At 37.1% G+C, this 21,363-nt stretch overlaps 1 protein-coding gene across 1 annotated transcript in view; it reads left to right on the top strand.

Annotated features, from left to right (window-relative positions):
* Positions 1-798: 798 nt before the first annotated feature.
* LOC118797790 (complement C3-like) overlaps positions 799-21,363 on the top strand; it is a 63,848-nt gene continuing 43,283 nt past the window's right edge. The window contains exons 1-16 of the mRNA XM_036557057.1: positions 799-973; positions 4,147-4,345; positions 4,671-4,842; positions 5,004-5,074; positions 8,934-9,013; positions 10,399-10,481; positions 10,619-10,706; positions 12,384-12,486; positions 12,941-13,061; positions 14,526-14,641; positions 14,979-15,125; positions 15,699-15,887; positions 16,380-16,571; positions 17,831-17,986; positions 19,508-19,637; positions 20,134-20,205. Coding sequence (XP_036412950.1) covers positions 900-973; positions 4,147-4,345; positions 4,671-4,842; positions 5,004-5,074; positions 8,934-9,013; positions 10,399-10,481; positions 10,619-10,706; positions 12,384-12,486; positions 12,941-13,061; positions 14,526-14,641; positions 14,979-15,125; positions 15,699-15,887; positions 16,380-16,571; positions 17,831-17,986; positions 19,508-19,637; positions 20,134-20,205 — 1,993 coding nt within the window. The 5' untranslated portion in view covers positions 799-899. The remainder of the gene's footprint in view (positions 974-4,146; positions 4,346-4,670; positions 4,843-5,003; positions 5,075-8,933; positions 9,014-10,398; positions 10,482-10,618; positions 10,707-12,383; positions 12,487-12,940; positions 13,062-14,525; positions 14,642-14,978; positions 15,126-15,698; positions 15,888-16,379; positions 16,572-17,830; positions 17,987-19,507; positions 19,638-20,133; positions 20,206-21,363) is intronic.

The following is a 21,363-nucleotide window of genomic DNA, read 5'->3' as shown; positions in this document are numbered from 1 at the left end:
CTGCAGTCCACAAGTGTCATCCAACCAACCTGAACAACCTGGAGATCTGCCAGGAAGAATCAATGTATGAAACAGACATTTTCCCAAGTCATTTTGGGCTGTTTCTTTTGGTCCATTCTTCAAGAAATGTACAAACAATATAAAGGACTACAGCCATTTTCAAATAATGTCAAAAACTGAAAAACGGAGATAGAAGGTTTTCTTCCGACAGCAGCAATATATATGTTTATATACCCCTCTGATAGCTTCATACATCCTCGTAATACTGCATTAACATTAACTAATAGTGGGCACAGAGAGAAAGAGTAAGAATCAAAGGTTAAAATGAGAAACCAAAGTCAAACACTGAGATTACGAGAAATTCAGCTGAAGAGTAACCCTTTATGGTGAGTTCCCTTAATGATTAGTAACCCAGATACAGCTGTATTACAAAAGATCATGGGATTCTGTAATAATAATAACAGTAAAAATAATAATAATAATAAAGTAATTAGTTAAACAAGCAAACAAACAAATAAATAAATAGGATTAACCTCCTAAATTTCTAGACTTATTCATCCTAAAGCTTATTTTGCAGTAACTACATGGAAAATTTGAGTTATTCCAACATTCTATGATTGAAGAATTGAAGCAGATCATTTTCTAAAAATGTTAAGATAATATTTAAATGTAAATAAGTAAAGCTGTGTGTGTGTGTGTGTGTGTGTGTGTGTGTTATTTTGTCACTGAGTGGAGAAATTTGGGGGCGTTGTTGGGCATGAATCCGCACATAGTCTTGTGAACCATGGTGCATTGAACTGTGCTGAGTTGTACGTGAGGGGGAAGTGTGTGTGTTTATAAAAGCTGTAGTGGTGATTCAGTTTCATTTATTCAGATACAGGCAGGATCAAACAGGCAGGATGGTGCAGGTGGACCTGCTGTGGATCACTGCTGCTCTTCTGTCTTCACCACTGCTCACTCTATGTCAACCACTGTGAGTATATCACACATTTAATCTTATTGTATTATAAATGTTGTTTCACCTCTGAATTTCAGCAAGCTTGGCTTTTTCATGGGCTTTATGCTTGTCTTTTCTGTTCCACCTTAAATGGTGCCTGAAAGTGACAGTTGCACCTTTTAGGGTGAAACGGTGAATTCAAATAAGAAGCCAACTTCAGCTTTGTAGAATTTCTCAAGTCATTTGTCGATTGTGTGTCCTGGACATCCGCCCTTCCAACTGTCAGATTCTGCTGAAATTTGGAAACTATTACACTATTACAATGATCTACACCATCAGTTAAGGATGTGTACGTTTGAGGTGCCAGTACTGTTTTGTATGCTTATATATGCTTGTGATCTGTATGTATAATCCAAGTTCTGTATCAACCATGACTTTTCTTGCTAAACAGATAAGCTGTGCTGCAACCATCCATGTATGGAATGTTTTACCCTGCAATAATATGAAAGTGGCTTTTGATGATTCTGACTTGGTGGTTATGGCAAAGTTGTTAAAAAATAATTAAATACAGCCTAGCATAATCATCTAGTAGCTCACAATAACACAGCACAGTAAACTTTGGCCATTTTGTTATTAAATAAGTTGCTGCAGTCAGAAGAAAACCTCTTCTCCATTTTTTCCTCATTTTTTGACAAAATTGAAATGGCTGTTGCCCTTTACATTGTGTGTAAATTTCATGATGAATGACCAAAAGAAACTCCAAAATTACTTAGAAAAAATTCTGGTTCCATTGACTTACATTAAAAGTAAAGTAGTTTTTTTTCCTTCTCCTGTAAAGTTACCATTTTGGAGATATGAGGTTTTGTTTTCCGACAACAGCGAAGTTGTAAATATGTAGTTTCTTAAACCTGTAGCAAGAACTACACTCTTAAAAACATATTGCTTCAAGGGTTCTTTAGTAAAGAAAAATTGCTTCTATATAGAACCACAAACACTTAAGGAACCCTTTGCATGATTAAAGGGGTCTTTGAATCATGAAAGGATTCTTCAGGTTGAAGGAAAATATGCATGAATGTGCTATAGACGGTTCTGTGTAGAACATTTTTGCAAAGGGTTCTATATAGCACCCAACAGGTTTCTTTTATTGCTACAAGCTTGACACCGTAAAAATAGAACACTTTTTGGTGTTTTCAAAAAGGTTCTATATAGAACTGTCTACAGCACATTCCCCATCAGTTCTTTCTTTGCAAAGAACCCTTTAATTCAAAGGGTTCCTTAAGTGCTCATGGTTCTATATAGAACCATTTTCTTTACTAAAGAACCCTCGAAGCACCATCTTTTTAAGAGTGTACCAAACTTTAGTGTATCAAAAGCATATTTATGTTCTCTCATTTGAACAGGCTTCTTTGTGCCTTCACTACATTATCTGTTATGCTGAATTATACAACAGCTATTTCCAGGTCATGCAAGCTGACTGGTTGAGAAGCGTTCTAATCGCACTAGACCATAACATTTTGCACCATAACAGCACGGTTAGAATACTTCTCAATCAGTCAGCTTGCATGGCCGGAACTAACTGTTTTTTCACAAACACTGTATCACTCCGCTGAGACGCCGTTGCTAAGCAACGACTTTAACAGCTGTAGGACACATTTAAGCCATTTGAACGTTTTTACTTCGTACTTTACCACAAACAGAAAATGGATACTTTTAAGATCACATTTGACCGACAGCCTATTCGGTCAGACTCTGAAGATGAGACTACACTAAATTCCCAAACTGTCATCACCACTGAGCAGCTTTTCAGTCGGCAGCTGAGACAGAAGAACAGCTAAACAACCTGGAATTAGCCAGAAATGAACCCAACACCATTTGCCAAACAAAATGGGCTGTAAGATGCTTTACAGACTGGCTGGAACAAAACAACACTAATATTGATCTGGAATAAAATGACAAAACTGAGCTAAACTTGATATTGCGGCAGTTTTATGGCTCAGTCCATACTTGAAAAGGTGAGGCTTACAGCAGACTGGGCAGCGAGTGAGTGGAGCTCGTTACTCTGACGTAGCAACAAGCTGCTTTTTAAGGAACTATAATTTGGCAGAAGGAATTGCTAACATTAAAACATATTTAATGCCGCGTACACTGTCCAGTTTATTTATTTATTTCTTAACACACTCCCTCTCGTGTTCTATTGCTTAAATGAGTTACTGAAGAAAAGTGGTACAAATTTCTATCGAGAGGCTCCTCAGATTTTGGAGTCTCTCAGGCAACACTTGCTCTTCTCTTCTGTACATGATAAAGATGTGCCAGGAGTTGTGGTGTATATACACACATTTTCTTGCAATGTTGACCATGCAAAAATGTTTTTTTTTCCCCAACAATGATTTCGCAAGCCTAGATTACATTCAAATTTAATTAAGCTAGTGCTACTTGTGAATGTACAGGAAAAATTATAATGTTGGCTAAAGAAATAATCAAACATGAAGATGCATAAAATATTGTTTTTCAATCATTCTTGCCACAAAATAAAATCTACATCTTCACCATCAATGGTGTAGCTGCCTTTCCCATTAACATACATCAGTGTTAAGCACTTCTAATTAAATCCAAAAGTACTTTTATTGAAGTTTTTTGAAGTTAAGCATTTTCATTTAATTGCTAATTGAAAGGTTACATCCTGTGACTTTGTATTGTTGTTTAGTTGGACAAATATTTTTGGCATGAAGTGAACTAGTTTGAATGAAACAACATATACCACTGTAAGCAATCAAACCACAGTGGCACACCAGATCTTTGATGTCTACTGAGCAATACTGGATCCAGAATGAATCTTGTTTTCATAACGTTAAAAGGCCCATATCATGGAATTTGATTTAAGATGAAAACATTTTTAGTTTCAAAATGTACTGTTGTAATACTGTTGTAAACAACAGTATATTTTAGTCCATATACAGTCCGTATATGGAAACAGACCTACAAAAACAGTCTGGACTGTTTGAGGCACCATATAAAGCACAGTCTGTTTAGTTATAAAGGATAAAGAGAGGTTTGAAAATGGACATGTAAAAATAAATTATGACTGAATTGGTACATAAACACACACACACGATAAAAGGAGCTCAGGAAAAATTGTATTCAAGAAAAATGTACAATATGGCCCTTTCAATCTAAATGGCAGACATAACTTTCTATTTTTACTTTCTTAGGTACATTCTATCAGCCCCCCAGATAATGAGGGTGGGCACACAAGAGCGTGTGCTCGTGGAGATTCAGGACTACAAAGAACAAAAGGCCATAAATGTAAATATCAGAGTGATGAGCTTTCCCCGAAAAGACAGAGATCTCATCTCAACAATGGTGACCCTAAGGCCTGAAGATAACTTTCAAGCTCTTGTTGATATAAATGTAAGTCTTAACTTTTCCTTTTGGTAATATTGTTGAATAAGATGCAACTGTTTCAAAGTGTTAGTTTATTAACCCCTTAAATGGCCAGGGCCCATCGGCCGACCCTAAGTTTTAATACATTCTTCTATAACCTAAGAATAACTCAGCCAGGCTGCACTGAAGTTCCTTTAGTTACTGAATAATAAGCCTCAGTATGTAATAAGCCTCTAATTTTAAGGGGCTAACTCGGAAACTAGAGCCTTTAGTGCTGTAAATTATCATCTGACCCTTCAGTCCTACCATTCTGTAGCCTGTTTTTTTGTTTGTTTTTTGTTTTTTTTTGTAGATCCCCTTTCTTGATGACGTTTTTGACACAGACCCAGAGATAAAACAGTATGTTTATCTGAGTGCAACCTTTGATGGACCTCAAACCTTGGAGAAAACTGTCATGGTCTCCTTCCAGTCGGGTTATATTTTTGTACAGACAGACAAGACAATATACACTCCTGATAGCACAGGTGAGACAGTGGTACTTTTAAATATGTTACAGTTACTGAAACCACAATCAAACGCTAGATGGTTGTTTTCTATCTCTCTACTGAGAAATCTGACTCTTGATGTTTTAAAACTTGTTTGAGTGGCACAACGTTATTCAAATTGCTGTACATTTTCTCTCCAGTACGATACAGAGTGTTTCCTTTGACCACAGAAGCAAAGGCAATAGTGAGTCCTGTGGTGGTGGAGATTGTGGTAAGTGTTTAAAAAAGTTATTCTACCACTTCAGAGTTTGGTCACACCTCACTGAATATTCATTTTTCATAATGATAAAGATATTTTAATCTGCTTAAATACTTAAATATTTTTCAGCACCAACAAGATCTCAGCGTATGTATATATGCATCTTAGGTGGCTTTATACATCCAAAATGGTGGTGCATTTCTGATGCAGCAGCTGCTTTGGTTCCTGAAAATGTAGTGTTTTTGTTTGTTGTAGTTAGTTTTTCAAAAAGGTTTTGTCCAGGATGTGCATCAGAACATGGTGAACATGTCTAAAGTTGCCAGATACTACTTGATTTTGGAGAACAGTGTTCAGCTGTAATAGATTTAGATTGTTTGAGGCGCTGCGCAGGTTTGGGCTGCTATGCAAACCAGACCTCAGGGCTGTGATACTGCATTACTACGCTGGCCGGGAGAGGATTTGTCAAAAGCATTGTGCCAAAAACACGGTGTTATAAACCTTTGTCTTTGCCAAATGAAAGAAGTTAGGAGAACAGGTTTGCAGAAAAGATGTTCTTTATTTGAAGAGAACGCATACTGTTCATCTCCTTCAAACCCAGTCTGAACAGCTGTTTTAGAAAAAGATCTTTTTACCCCCACCACCAGGGGCCTTTTGTACAGGTCATAAAGAACAGAGTACATGTTCTGTTCAGGGAAGACAAAATTCTCCATAGGGTGCGTCACAAAATGCACTTTGGACTGTCGCAAACTAAGCTTTTGGTATTAACACTGCTTACAATTAATAATAATGCAAACAAGAAAAAAGATTTCTCAACAATGGTAAACTCTCAGGGATTCAAGCTAGGCTAAATCCAACCCTAGCTGTTCAGCTCTGCCCTCTTTTCTCCTTTCCAGTGTCTGCTCTCTTAACAATGAAATGGACCACTTCAGGCTACAACTAGCATCCTAAAGTGAACTCTGGGACTGCTGCATTTTGTTTTGTTTTGTTTCATCTCAGAGGCAGCATTTCAGCCATGGCCATCCAGCTAGTGGGACTAACAGCACACTACACTGACACGGTAGCAGCACTGGACCCGTGGTGGTGGCTTGTGTGTTTTGTGCCACTGGCCTGGGAACAGGGTCAATCCATATTGACTGGGAAATCCAACAAGACCATAGATGCACACACACAAGCACCAGCATGTTTAAACAAGTGTCATTTATTTACCTATTAAGTTAGTTGCAAAACAAATCACATCGCACATTGAGCTGGAGGGACAAACACCCATTGAGTGCTGGCGGGAAATATGGTGACTACGGTGGCTACATTGGCAAATAATTAGATGATGTGACTTCCCTCAAGACCATGACCACATGCTAACCAGATGCCATGGTTAAATGCTGAGGTGTGTGCGCTGCTAAAAACCTGACATGCTGCCTTCAACTCAGACAAACACAACACAGCACAGTAAGAGCCAACCTATCCCAGGATCAGAATTCACCAACACTTTCTAGACACCAAAGACTTCATCACTCTGATGCTGCTTAATGGTAATCCAAAGTGACCCCCCTGCAGTCTCTCTAAAGCAGGGGCTTCAGAGCATCCACTGTCCTATTCCACACAAACGGCACTGGCCGCATGCTTCTTCTCTGCCACGTGCACTCCACTCCAAGCATGCTTCCTTTCTTCGACCTTAGCAGGCTGACGAACTGAAAGCTCTGTGGGCATTTTGTCCATTGGTGCACCAGAGTAGAGGGGCAAGACAGCGCTGTGTCCTGCTCCTGAGTGCAGCTGTACTCCACACTGCCCATTGCACCAGGTGCGCTGCTTCTGGGGTCAGTGGCAGCAGTGCTCCTGTCTGCTGCATTCTGCCTTTTCTGTCGTCCACCGTGCTGACGATGCTGGTGTGGCCATTACTCATATGTGCTGCCTCTACTCTCAACCTCAGCCATACTACTAGCCGCAGTGAGCAGCTTCACTTGTCTCATTGCCAAGCCCAGCGTTTCCTTCTTGAGGTTAAGCATGGCCCACGAAATCCAAGCTGAGAATGCACGCCTGCCATGTGGGTATGAGCTCAAGCCTGCGACGACAGCCAGGCTTCCCAGGTGGGTTCCGTTTCTCTGTTAGTGTCCCCTTTTCCTGCATCACCAGTACACCAGGTCCTGTGTAGCTGCTGGTGCGGTGGCTGGATGGCATGCCACCTCCACTTGAGCTTATCCACTACATTGTGCTGTGTTGCTGTTCGCTCTGGAGCTACGTAGCAAGCTCCTCCGTCGCGACACACTTTGTTGCTCGCCTTGCAGGTTCCTCACTAAGATCAAGCTCTACCGTCATCACCTCGAAGACCAACCAGTTTTGTGAGCTGCACCTGTAGCTGCAGGTCCTCTGGACACTGCACATTCAGGAAATAGTCAAATGTCAAGTCAAGTCAAATTTATTTATATAGCGTCCACGCCTTCAGTGAGCAAGCCTTGGCGACAGTGGCAAGGAAAAACTCCCTCAACAGGAGGAAGAAACCTTGAGAGGAACCAGACTCAAAAGAGGAACCCATCCTCGTCTGGTCGACACCAGATAACAGCACAGACACAAAACAGTACAAATGGATACAGTTTTACAGTTCTGTACAGTGCTGGGTATGGAGTTAAGAGTCCTTTGTATACTGAAGACCACACAAGGATCTACATAGTACAAGGCTCTACGATGCACGCAAGCAGCCCATCCAATCATGGCAGAGATATACTCAATACAAAAAGTAGCAGCTTCTCCTGCGCAGCTCTGTTGAGCAGCGGGTATGCCTGTTGAATCATTGTGCATAGCTCACTGATAACAAGCTAATCTGCTCCTCTCTTGCTTCTGCCTGTCCAGGACATGCCGCAGGCTGTCTTCTCCTCACAGGGCTCCAGCTGGGCTTCACTAATTCTCATCATGTTCTCGTCAGCCTCTTCTTTTTCTCGTCTCACTTCTTATCTTTTCTTCTTCACTGTTTATTTTTGAGTTCAAGGTGGTGCCTTTCTTCTCCTGGCTGCTGGAGAGTGCTATCCCACTTCTGACACCAAGAGTCAAACTAGAGTGAAGCCGTGATTCTGCTCTTTTTAAACCCCCTTTCTGCCTGCTCAGATTAAAAAAAAACAAAACACATAACATCACAAACTCATGGGGGAGGTCACCACTAGTCACAGGCTTCACCCTGACCATGATCCCCCCCCCACACAGAAAACTCATGCAACTAAACCTACACTCCAAAACAACAAAACACCTAGAACACACATATACCTTAACTAAACAACAAGCAACGTAATCAACACAAACAGTACCTTTTTTCAACCAGGATGCATGCCTCCCATAAGTCCCTCTGTGCAGATCTCTACATGCCTGCTCCTGGTTGGCTGGTTGACCCCATGGCTTTTCCAACAATATTGTTTTTTTTTTTTAAATCCTGTCAAGTATTTGTGTTGTGGTGTTTATTGTTCTGTATATTCATTGTCTGGTGTATTTTTGGTATATTCTGTACTCATTTCAGACTGTTGCACGTATCATTATGTAGTCCTGTGTAATGTGCTGCTGTTGTGTGTTGCACCATGGGGCCTGAAGAACGGCATTTCTTTCCAGTGTATACAAGTTATATTGCGAAATTACAATAATGACCATCAAATGTGTTTAAACCTGCAGCAAGGTGGGGGGATTTGATTTGTTTAACAGTGTGTTTGGTCACTGCATTATTCCATTTGTGTTATTTCATGGCTTCCATGTTCACTGTTATTGTAAAATGTGGCAAATAGTAATACATAAGAGTTCTATGAGCAGGTTTGTCTAGGAGTGGTAGTGTATATAGAATAGAATGAAAAATAGTGATTAAACAAGTTAATAATGACTGTATTTATATGATTTGTAGACACCAGAAGGGATCATCATTCAAAGAGACCAGTATACTTCGTCCAAGAGCCTGGAGTATAAACTGGGGAGTCCCATCAGGTTGGTTTTGTTGTACAGCTAAATCACAGCTTTGAAAGGCTTTGAGTGTTTGCTCACTAATTTACTCCATCCTGTATGTCAGTCTGCATGCTTGCATAGATGCACATAACAGTAAATATTGAAGAAAGTGCTTATAGCGATAACTCTCAAAGATTTAGTTGATAATTTTGTGGACAGTATGTGGACACGAAACACTAAAAAAAAAAGATGACTTTGAAAAATTATACTGTTAAGAGACCTTAAACTTTTTAGGCAAGCTGATGTATTATGTTTTTTTCAGTATTTTTTTAACAGCTCTTTGTGTAGTCATCTGTATTAATGTGTGTGTGTGTTTAATATTTAGATTTAAATGTACTCAGATTCGTAGAAAACATACCCTTTTTTGCCAGGCTTTGCGGAGCACCTCCTTTTGTTCTATAACTTGAAAATATTCCAACGATGGATCGTGGCCACCCCATGACCAGTTGGATTTGGGGCTAATGCTATATGTGCTCTCTCAATTCTGAGTTGTTAATCAGATGAAAAACCAAGTGCACTCTTCATTAAGCTCATATCCTTTCGCTAAGTTTGTATCCCTTCTGCTTCTCCAGGGATGCCATTAATATGAATATTGTCTTTGTGAGGTCGACCTTCTTGATCGGTTAGTTTAGCCTCTATGTCTGCTTGACATTGTAGAAGGCACTTAAGTAGTGTTGCTGCTGGAGCCTTGTTTCTGCCCTTTCAATCCACTCTTTTGATTATTCTAGTCTGATGTTCATTCTTCTCAGTTCTTGTTTGATGTCAGTCAGTTGATGCTTGTTATTCCATTTGAAGTCTTTAAGCTTGCTCAGTATACTTCACAGGTTAACCTCTGGTTCATCTTCACCATGTTGTTCTTAGCCTGGAAACTTCTTAGGCCTTCTTGTACTGCTGAATCCTTGATCATTGACATACTCCTATGTCTCCTTCTTGTTCATTAAAAGTAATTTATTTAATTTTCTTTTGGGAAAGACTTCTGGTCTTGTATTCACAACTAGATTAGGAGTGGTGATCTAGGGTCATCGTAAAGAAGACGTGAATCTGATGTTTTGCAAATATTTTTTAAAAATCTGATATTTAAAATGGTTCAATTTTATCCTAAGTTGAACCAAGATGTGAAAAGGGTGAACCACTTCTACAAAAGTGATAATTCTCTGATTGATATATTTGATAACAATTTTGTGTTCCATTACATGGACACAAAAGAAGAAAAAAGACAAAGCATTTGTGCTACTGAAAAACATACTTCCAAATGTAATGTCATATTCTTGTGACTCTTCTGAAAATAGGTTAGTTCAATGAATGTTTTATTTGTAATACTACACGTGATTGATCTTGTGTTGTGTATTGATCTTCTGTTTTTGAAGCACTGGAATCTGGAAAATTGTAGCAAGCTTTAAGGACAGTCCTGACAAGAATTTCACTGCAGAGTTTGAAGTCAAAGAGTACGGTAAGTGAACTGTCTTTATAGTGAATAAAATAATAGATAGATCTACCTGTTTATTTAAATATTAAAGATAAAATAATACATCTACAATATATTGTATTCAGCATTGCTTTACTGAAAGTTGTACCTCCACTCCCCAGTGCTGCCCAGCTTTGAAGTGAAGCTGGATCCTAAGAAATCATTCTTCTACACGGAGGATAAAGAGTTCCCTGTTGAAATTAAAGCCAAGTAAGAGTTGACTCACATATATATTTTATTAGGTATACTATTACTTAAATACGTTTAACCCCATGTTCGAGATATCTTTCTTTTTTCTGCTCACATCCAAAATCAGAGTGCTCCATTACATGTACATGAAAACCTCTTTTGAATAATTAACATGCCGTTTATGTGAAGCACAGCACAGCAGCAGTTTATTTGACCAGTCCTTATATTATTTTATTTTTGATATTTCAGTTTCTTTTTTACCCTGATTTTCATCAGATGCTACATGGAATTGATTTGGAATTATTTTGTTCCCCTTTGTGGCTTACTAAAATTCTAACATTAACATGATAAATCAACTTAATAGTGTAATGAGCTGTCACTAATGTTAACTAATCGTTCATGCAGTTGAAAGTGAGAAGTAAAGTTGGTTTCATGTTTGCATATTTGGATTTTTTATTCTTCACTAGCTGTCAAACATAGGATACAAAAAGGTTATGGTAAGGTTAGGTAATTGCTGTTGTTAGCGTTCAAGATATCAGTAAACTATAACCTAGTTTTTGCATGAAATTGATGCTATTTTTCATAGAACACTTTCATTTCTAAGGACTGTCCTAACCACTGAGTTGCCAAGGGACCATGAGTGAATTCAGTGCATACAAATGCAAGCACCAATAATGGGTGTCAAAGCATGGTGCACAGATATGGAGGTGGTGCACTAATATGCAGGCCTTTATGCAGGTGGAACACTGATCTGATATTAGGCAAATACAGGCAGAAAATGCTGGATTGGAAATCAGTGGAAAAACGGAACAATACTGTCAAACATTTCTAATAAGGGTTGCACAGAACTGCCTAGTTGCACTTACATTAGTGATACAGTTAAAATTTACTTAATGGATATTGAGAACTATTTTAACAAGAGCACAGTAGAACATAAATGGGGAGAAAATATGCTAAAACATTGTGATTTGGGAGAGAGCATTCTTGGACAGTTTAAATCAGGAGAGAACATAGTAAAACAGCATGAATGGGGAGCACATGTTCTAGAACAGTGTGAATGGGGAGAGAACATAGTAGAACAGCATATGGGGAGGAAAATGTTCTAAAGAAATGCATTGTAAAACAGTGTGACAGGGAAAGATTGCAGATTCTCCTAAACAATCAAACACAGGTACAACATACAAAAAAGTTTGTGTCAGTTGATGTCTGTTTGGTCAGTGTGCTATTGGCTTTTAATGCAGCCACATGTATAAAACTTGCTGCAGTAGATGAATTAGTACATTTACAGTTACAGCTGAGTGAGTAGAGTTGCATGCAGAAGTTTTGCCGCCCCTGGTCAAATTACATTTTGTTGATTTGGTCAGTGAATGTAAGTTAACACATCCTCTAAAGAGAACACACTTCTGTGTATTCTAATGCACAATTACTGTTTATTTAAATGGTTATTTAACATATTGTGAAAAAAAATTCAATAAAATTTATGTTTATTATATCCAATATGTTAAACTCGGCTGTGCACTAAAAAGTGCCATATTTAAGGGTGTTCTTTGTGTTATATTATTTTCACTTGAAAATCAGAAAAAAACATGCAGTTTGACAGCTTCAAAATCATTTGTTGTTTTTCTATGTATTATGTTGCTGATATGTTTATCATTTTAACACTCTTACTCTCTTATTTATTATCCTACTGCATTTCAGGTATTTGTTTGGTCAAGATGTTGAAGGCTCTGCTTTTGTAGTATTTGGCATCTTCAGTGAAGGCAAAAAGATCAGCATTCCGAGCTCTCTTGCCAGAGTTGACGTAAGCCTGGAGACACACATACAAAAGAACTACATGCATTTATCCTTAGGAGTCCAGAGTTGTTGTTGTCATTTTTGTGCTATAGACTTCATTTATGTAACATGATTATATAAATATAGTTACATTACTAATGACTTACATTTATATTTAATACACACCCTGTATTGGTGGCAATTTTCTATCTGTTCACAAAGTTTTCAAGAAAAACATGCAAAGATATTAAATAAATAAATAATGTTTAATCAAACTGAATGGTAAAATAGCTCCTATTCGATTTACACAGACAAACATGGTATGGACTGAATGTTTAGAATCTTCACATGCATTCCCAGCATGCTTTTGTTAACTGCAACTTTTAGAGGTTAAAACATAACCAAGAAATAAGACTTAATCATCTTTACGGTAATGTACATACACAGCTTAAAATGTCATTTTTCTGGTCTGAACTCTGTAGATCAGTAAAGGACAAGGTAAAGCAGTGCTCAAGAGAGACCACATCCTTCAGACCTTCCAAAATATTGATGAACTTGTTGGGAAAACAATGTATGTGTCTGTCAGTGTACTAACTGAAAGTGGTAAGTAGAGTGCACCCTATTAGCAGCTTTATTTGTGTATTGGTTTGAGTGTTCTCAGGCATAAAGCATACTAGGCTCATAAAGAAAGGAAGCACAACAAATTTATGCTAGTTAAATGCCCTCTGATGGGATGTCTCACCTGGTAGAAGAACCAGTATTCATAATATGTATCAATGTATTGCCATTAAATGAAATGTAGTCCAAATATTAAAATTTGCACAGACTGTAAAATGTTTCAAACGTAACATTTCGATGAAGGTTTGATAAAACATGATGTAAACCGAAAATCGAACTCACTCGAACTGATGTAAACTTAAAATCGAACTCACTCATGCTTAAATGTTTTAGCACTCCGATTTCGGCCATACACCATAGACTTAAAAGTGTCCCTGAAAGCAATATAAATTGCTGGATAGATACTGCTATCTACCAGTAACAGGGAGTGCTGAGCACACATTATGTGCCTTATTCATTGCATTCTGTTTTCAGTTTTTATAAATAAAAATGTTTTAAAGTTTCACTCTGGTTCCAGAGCCTGTCATAGTTTGGTAAAAGCTCTGATAAAAAATTATAAAAGACTACATTCTGTATTTATTATTGAAGCAGTTCCTGTACTTTTGTGTAGAAATGTTGTTATTTTTACTTTAAATATAGGAGCTAATTCTAAAATCAACTATAATTGTTTTGATACGTATGTAAATTAAACTTGGTACTTTATTTGCTTACGTGCAGTCTCAAAACTGAACATGAAATTTACCTTGGTGTGCCTAAGGCTGAATGATTTGGGCAAAATATCTAACTACATTTTTTGACAAATATTGTGTGTGATATAAATTGCAATTAATTTATATAAACTGAGGCCCAGGTCTGTTTTTTGCCCAAGAAGACCAGTGTATTCCCTTGTATGGCTTGAGGCTTGAATCGTGCTGTAGACCTGCTGTAACTCATCTACAGACTGTTTGTGTACTCAGTGTTATTAGACGACAGTAACTTAAAACAATTTAATACAGCATTGTAAACAATGTAGGCTTTAATAAAAATTTTAGCTCTTGCAATTTGAGAATTGCACTCTTTCAAATTTTGATTCTGAAATTTCAATTAATCTTCAAGTCCTTGGTGTGCCACATGCTTCAGTGTTTGGTTCTCTTCTTTTTATACTATACTTACTACCTTTGGTCAAAAAAAACACTTAGAATGGGGTCAATTTTCTATAATAAATATGGATTTTGCTCCAGATGATAATGTATTAGGAATTAGTGGGTAGCTTTTGTTTCTGTTTTAATTGAATGGATTAATAAAACTTTTCTAAAAGATGAAAATTCTTCTTATTGGCAGTAAAGGAAAGTGTAATAAAATAACAAGTGAAATCAGACTCTAAGTATTATCATTAACTCAGAACAGCAATTTAAATCACACTAATGCATGAACATCTTACAACAAGTGATGTAACTCTTTGTGTTTCAGGAAGTGAAATGGTGGAGGCAGAGAGAAGAGGAATTCATATAGTGAAAGCACCATATACCATTCACTTCACAAGAACCCCAAAATACTTTAAACCTGGAATGCCCTTTGATTTCAGGGTACAGAAACATCACACATTCACCTGTTTTAACCAAGAACTAAAAATCCTATAAATACACACTGTAATTTTCAAAAACTGCTGCTTTGTTAAAGGGAGATTCTCAATGGCTGTATTGTGGGATAATGTTTGTAATCATAAAAGCTTGATCATAGTATCTTATATTGATTCATAGAATTACTTGAACATGTGCAAAAAAGAAAGCCATCCTAACTAAAGATTCTTGTTTTGTTAAAGGCTAACCAAAAAATTCTACTTTGCATTCTTTGTTGGCAATGTAATGATTTTTGGTTTAAGTATTCCTTTAATGGATCTCACTCTCTGATCATATCCAAAAGGTGTATGTAACGAACCCTGATGAGACACCAGCAGAAAATGTTGAGGTATTGGTGACACCAGGAAATGTGCCAGGAAGGACTGATAAGAACGGGATTGCCAAGATCGTCATCAACACCCAGAAAGGAGCCTCCACTCTAGATATCACTGTAAGCCTCACATTCTAAAGTCTTGATTTTCTGTAACATGCTGTCCTACCATCCCTTCCTCAACTACAATGCAAAACAAAACTGAAGACCTGAAAGTTTCAAAGGTTACAGGCTTCCAACCTGTTAATGATGATCTAGAACAATATTATAAAGTGAAACACCTGGTAACTCATTACTAATGAACTAGGAGTTAATGACATTCAGGAACAGTATTATAGTGTTCCTGGTCATCATTAACTCCTAGTTCATTAGTAATGATTTACTATGTGTTTTACTTTATAATACTGTTCCTGATCATCATTAACTCCTAGTTCATTAGTAATGAGTTACCATGTGTTTCACTTTATAATGCTGTTCCTGATCATCAACTCCTAGTTCATTATTAATGAGTGACCATGTGCTGAGCCATCAGAGGGGTGAGGGATGAGGGACTGAGCTGACTTTAGCATTCGTTGACACATGAACAAACACACAGTTTAAGATTAAGTCCAGTGTGAAATGTGTCTTCTATTTTTTTAGACATCTTTGTTCAAATCTTGTAGTAAAAGTGAGACTCAATCTCTTTGTTCAAAGGTACGTACAGTCACTGAGGGAATACCGGCAGAAAACAAGATGACAGCACATGCCTACCTGCCTACAGGTGGTTCCCAAAACTACCTGCATATAGACATAACTACTGGATTGTTGAAAGTTGGGAATCAAGTTACCCTCAAGCTGAATCTAGGCTCCAGCGCAGTTGGGGACCAAGACTTCACTTATATGGTTTGTACCTAAAACATACATAACATCATTTAACACTACTAGAATTTCAATCACTTATATTAAGTTTTAGTTCTTCAGGCTGCGTGTAAACATGGCTATTTTCAAATAAAAAGTGCATCAAACGTTTTACATTTTAGTGCATTAAAGCTAAAATCTACAAGTATGAAAAGACCTCATTATTAAGAATGAAAAAATCAGGTATAAAATGTTTTTATCAATGATTATCAATCAATCAGTAAGTACACCATACATAATGTCACTTAAGTAGCCCTACTCTGTGTTTAAAAAAGTGTTTAGTTTATGACATTCCTACTAGATAGTTCCTACTAGAATTGTAGTCAACTAAATCAAATGAAAGTTCAATTAGCAAGTGTTTTTTATAATGTGTAAGAAGATATTTTATTCATGTGGAAATGATGTATACATTTGAATCTGGCAAATGTATTGCATTGTTTTTACTTTTGCATTATGTTTCTGCTCTTTGTGAACTAGGTTCTAAGTAAAGGACGGATCGTAACAGCTTCGAGATATCAGAAGTCAGGTAATTCAGTGATAGCTGTGCCACTCAAAGTGACTAAAGAAATGCTTCCCTCTTTCCGTGTGGTGGCGTATTACCATGTGGGATCCTCTGAGGTCGTGGCTGACTCGATCTGGGTTGATGTGGAGGACACATGCATGGGATCGGTAAGTAAATTACTAACCCAGGTTTGTCATTGAAACAGCAAATGGGAAATTAGCTGTTGTAGAGTTACCTCTGTTTTGCTTTGGTATTTATATGTAATCACATTAACAAAAATGTTTACACACATAATTAATAACTTTTGTATTCAATTTATGTTTTGTATCAAAAGGCTTGAGTCTGTAATTTTTTTCTGTTTTATTTGTTGTAAATAACAGACATTAACTTAATCAGATTTAAATCATAAAATATCCCTCCTCTTTTACTTACAGACACAAAGGTAAAATGGATTGAAAGTTTGGAATCTGCACTTTCCACATGATTTCTCTGCTTTGACAATGAGCTACTAGTGAGAATTATACAAAGTGTCACTCTTAGCTCATTGAAAGTAGCTTCAAATAAAACCAAATGTACGCCAAATATACTAAAAGCGTGTTGGATATGCTGTGCAAAAATCTTAGGCAGCCATGAACATTGTTTATAAGTCTAATTTGGCAATAAAGGTGTTTTTGCCTGTAAAACAAGATATACCATTAGAATAAATACAAATTATCATCAAACAGTAAAATAAGATTTTTTTGCTGTTAAAAAAGTTGTCAATATGTTGGTTAGAAGAATACAGTTAGGAAAACACAAGTTACTTCCTGGATATATTGGACTGATAAGCCTAATATTATATTAATTAGATAAACTAGGTATTGAATGGTAAATGTAAATACTGGACTTCTTTATGGTGTGCTTAAGAAATAATTTAGCTAACAAAATTACACATAACAATCACAATGAATTGTTTATTTTCTAATGATAGCTTATTTTTTAAACAGATAGTTACTGCCCAGAAAAAAGTTTTAAATATACTTTTCTTGGATGGTTCATGAGTGCATAGTACTGTATATCTTTGTCCAAGCTGATGTTTCTGGTTCTAGAGACTTACACTTTTCCAACAATTGTTCCCTGACTCAGCGCTAGCAAACAAGCTCAGAAACAGGTGTGCTGTATGATTTACCAGTATTATCTAATTGACCTATTTCTGGGCCATGACCATGAAATCTTTGAGTCAGTTACATAGTCTTTGGACAAATATAGACACATGATATGAACATTTGAATCTTATATACATTTTACTATTTATATGATTGCAGTGATAGCAGTTAAAATGAACATGTGACATTTTTTTTCAAAATTTTCAAATTATCACATTAGGTTAACAAGTCAACATGTGTGAACCTTTGCTGACTCTTCTCTCTCTTTCTAATGCACAAAGCTCAAAGTTGATGTAGAGGATGTTAAAGTAGCATATACCCCCAATGAAGTTATTGATCTGAAAATTACTGGTGATCCTGGGGCAAAAGTTGGCCTGGTCGCTGTGGACAAGGGCGTCTACGTCCTCAACAACAAGAACAGACTCACCCAGACCAAGGTCAGTGATTACCAGCAAACTCTATTTAATTATCACTGTAGTCTGTGTTTACATCCTGGCATTGATAAACATCTCGTAGTGGCCAAAGAACATACTAAGACACTTTATGTCCTTTTTTCTTTTAAATTTTCACCTTTCTGTACTGTTATATGTGGAAATCACATATAGCACAGAGGTGTAAGGGGACTTGTATGCTCTCTGTGGCAATCATGGAACAGTGTTCTGAAGTGTGTTTAATGAGTGTGAGTTGTGTCGCTGTCAGTGGCACTTAGTGCAGTGTAAAAATAATGAACCCCAGCAGGTAGTGCAGCCAGCACAATCATTAGGCATTCTGCTTCTACTTCTACTAAAAACAAAAACAGCACAGAAACTAAACCAAAATCATAATGCCCACTGTTGTCTTTAAGCATAGTTTACTGTAGCATCAGCCATCAGAAAGAAAATATTGGAATATATATATATATATATATAACTTGTAGTTTTCTACGTAATTTGAGCAAAGCAGTTGACTACTACTATCCTCTCGGCTCTGACGTCCATAAAGACTCCATTTTCCAGAACTCTCTGGGATATCACATGAACCATGAACTTCCACAATCCACCATTCAATGCTCCATTTCACCCAAATACTAACCCGAATGTGTACGTCATATGCCTAGATGTCGTTTTGTACATAAGCCCGGGCTTCAGCATAGTCTAATTGTGAGGTATTGCTTATTTCCGTAGAGCTACTGAGTGTTTCTGTCTGTATTTCACTTGTGGACATTTTGACTTTGCCTTTTTGTCTTTGTACTTTTGGATCTGATTGCCTGATATTGTTTGTTATGTTTGTCTTTTTCTGTATTTTGGCCTTTTTAGATTTGACCACCGCCTGTTTTTTTCACTACGAGTATTTTCAAGCCCTTTCTTAGTAAAGCCTCATTTCTTCATTTTTATTTTAAGTGTCTGGCTGGTTCTGTTCAGTTACATCAATGGTGGTAAAAAATGCAGTCAAAGCCCAAAGTACTTCATTAGTGTGGACACAAAATGATACTAATTCCACTGCAATTTCAGTAAGACTGTGCTAAAATACAGGCTTGAGAACCGTTTAAAAGGCCATTTGACTGACATGCATGATACCTAATCATAGACTGTTTGGTATACCGGCGTTACAAAATCAAACTTAGCACAGCACTCGGCAAATGCATAGGGATATCTTGTTTACCTGCTGTCTACTCTTTCAAACACAATTTAGAAATGAAGTACTAAAGTGGAATATCATTAATTATGATTAAGACTTTGCCTTGGTCTGAAGTGTTGATTGTTGAACAGAGATGCAACCGCGTACTACTCTAAATATGGCTACTAGTATTTAGCTTGAGGAACAGTTATTTGAAAGAAATGATTTGTTTCCCACTGGACAGTGCACAGACCAAAGCCAGTTTAAAATCTCTGTGAGAGCTGAAGTTCTGATAACTGTGGTGATTTTAGTGTGCAGTGTATGTATATATTTAAGTATATATCTTGTTTTCTTATCACTAGGTCTGGGACACCATTGAGAAGCATGACCTTGCCTGTACAGCTGGCAGTGGCAAAGACAGTATGGGAGTTTTCTATGATGCAGGAGTCCTGTTCATGTCTAATTCTGCAGGAAGCACCCCTGACAGAAGAGGTATGGCAGCAGGGCTATATGTGATATTTTGTTTATTTTGGGACTGTCGCACAGTGATATTGATTTTTGAATTTAGTCATCTTCATAGAAAACAAAAGCTTAGTTAACTTATGCATGGAATTTGCTGAAAGAACAGTTTAACATGCAGGAAAAAAGAAGTAAATAGGTTTTCTTTCTGGAAATGTGTTTTGTGACTGATTAAAGTTTACAGTACAGTTTAAAATTCCCTTTGGTTTGATTTTAAGAGAAGAAGGCAGAACAAAACACTCCAATCGAAACAAGCAGTGTCAGGTTTGTTGGAAATTATTTTAGCGCAGAGGAGCAGCACTGAATTTATACTAACTTACATATCTGGAATTATCTAATTACCTCCAAACTTATGTTATTTTGAGTATGAGATGTTAATGTTATTCCAGTGTATTGTGCACATTTATCTTTTAAAAATGAATGAAACACATTTCATTTTCTTGTTCTGTTTTTCTTTCCCTTGGTGAAGAGCCCTCCTGCTCATCTGAACAAAAAAGAAAACGACGTGACCTCACCAAAATAGAACTCAAAAAGACCCTGGGTCAGTACAACCTATGATTGTGAAAGAAGGCTTTATGCAATGTTCTCAGATTCAGTAGGGCCTACATCAGCCAATAACAACATCGGCCAATAACAACATTTTTTACTGTATTCACACGTCTTGAAACATTTTCTGTTTAAAAATGCACTTAATGTTAAGCAGGTATGAAGAAAAATTCCACATAATCGCAAATAGGTCTGTGATCTTTCATGAGTGACCATTACCCTGTGCAGATACAATAGCCTAAGAAGTGTATCTGAAGAGATGTTTCTATGTGTAGTCTTTAACCTAAAATACTATTTCTTAAGTATAAAGAAGAAAATGTGAAGCATTTTTTTATGGTTTACTTCTAGTCTTTAAAACTACTAAACTATCAGTATTATGCAGTGTTTTTGCTAAATAGTTGGCTATCAGTATCAGTTGGACATTTCCATATTGGTCCTATAATCTATGTGTGTTGTGTACCTTTGCATGCAGATCTCAGATGCTTGTTTCTGGCTGTGTCTTGGTCAGGGGTATCTTTAGACTGTTGCCTATTTGCACCAGCTGGCCTGGAAATAAGGTGTCATTAGGTTTTTAAAAAGTCTCTCTCAAAATACATTTTAAATTTATACATTCAGATTTATGTGGTCTTTGATTTTAGGACACAGCCAGATGCATTTAAGTTTTTTAGAAAACATCTGACATCATGACACACCCATTCTTTTAAGCTCGCATACACAAAGACAGCGATATGGTTCCAAGGTACATTGTAGAGTGTTTTATATTTGATATGTTTTCACTGCAAATTTGGTCTCTTAAATTACATATAAAGTGGTCGTAGGAAGTCTCAAATAGTAGATTTTCCAGACAAGGAAAGCCTAGCCCTGAAAAGAATCTTCCTGTCAGTGGAGAAGCTGTGAAGCTTAATCTCTATCTGGGAAGCTATTAAATTTCAATCATGATGTCTTTAGACACCCTGATAAGATGCATCTTTTCTGAATATAAGTAAACACGATAGTTGTGAGCTGAGAAATCTTTAAGTTAATCTGTGGTCCACCAAGACTGCAATCAATAGTGCCAAAAAGTGTTCTTTGGAGCGATGCCCCTGAAGAACTGTTGGGTCAGTCTCTTAATCGATGGACCATTTTGTAAATGTGTGAGTGTAAACAACTTTCT

Source organism: Colossoma macropomum, unplaced genomic scaffold (assembly GCF_904425465.1).
Source record: "Colossoma macropomum unplaced genomic scaffold, Colossoma_macropomum, whole genome shotgun sequence".
In the NCBI taxonomy this organism is placed as follows: domain Eukaryota; kingdom Metazoa; phylum Chordata; class Actinopteri; order Characiformes; family Serrasalmidae; genus Colossoma; species Colossoma macropomum.
Note: the sequence above shows the minus strand (reverse complement) of the source record. Positions and strands in the feature narration are given on the sequence as shown.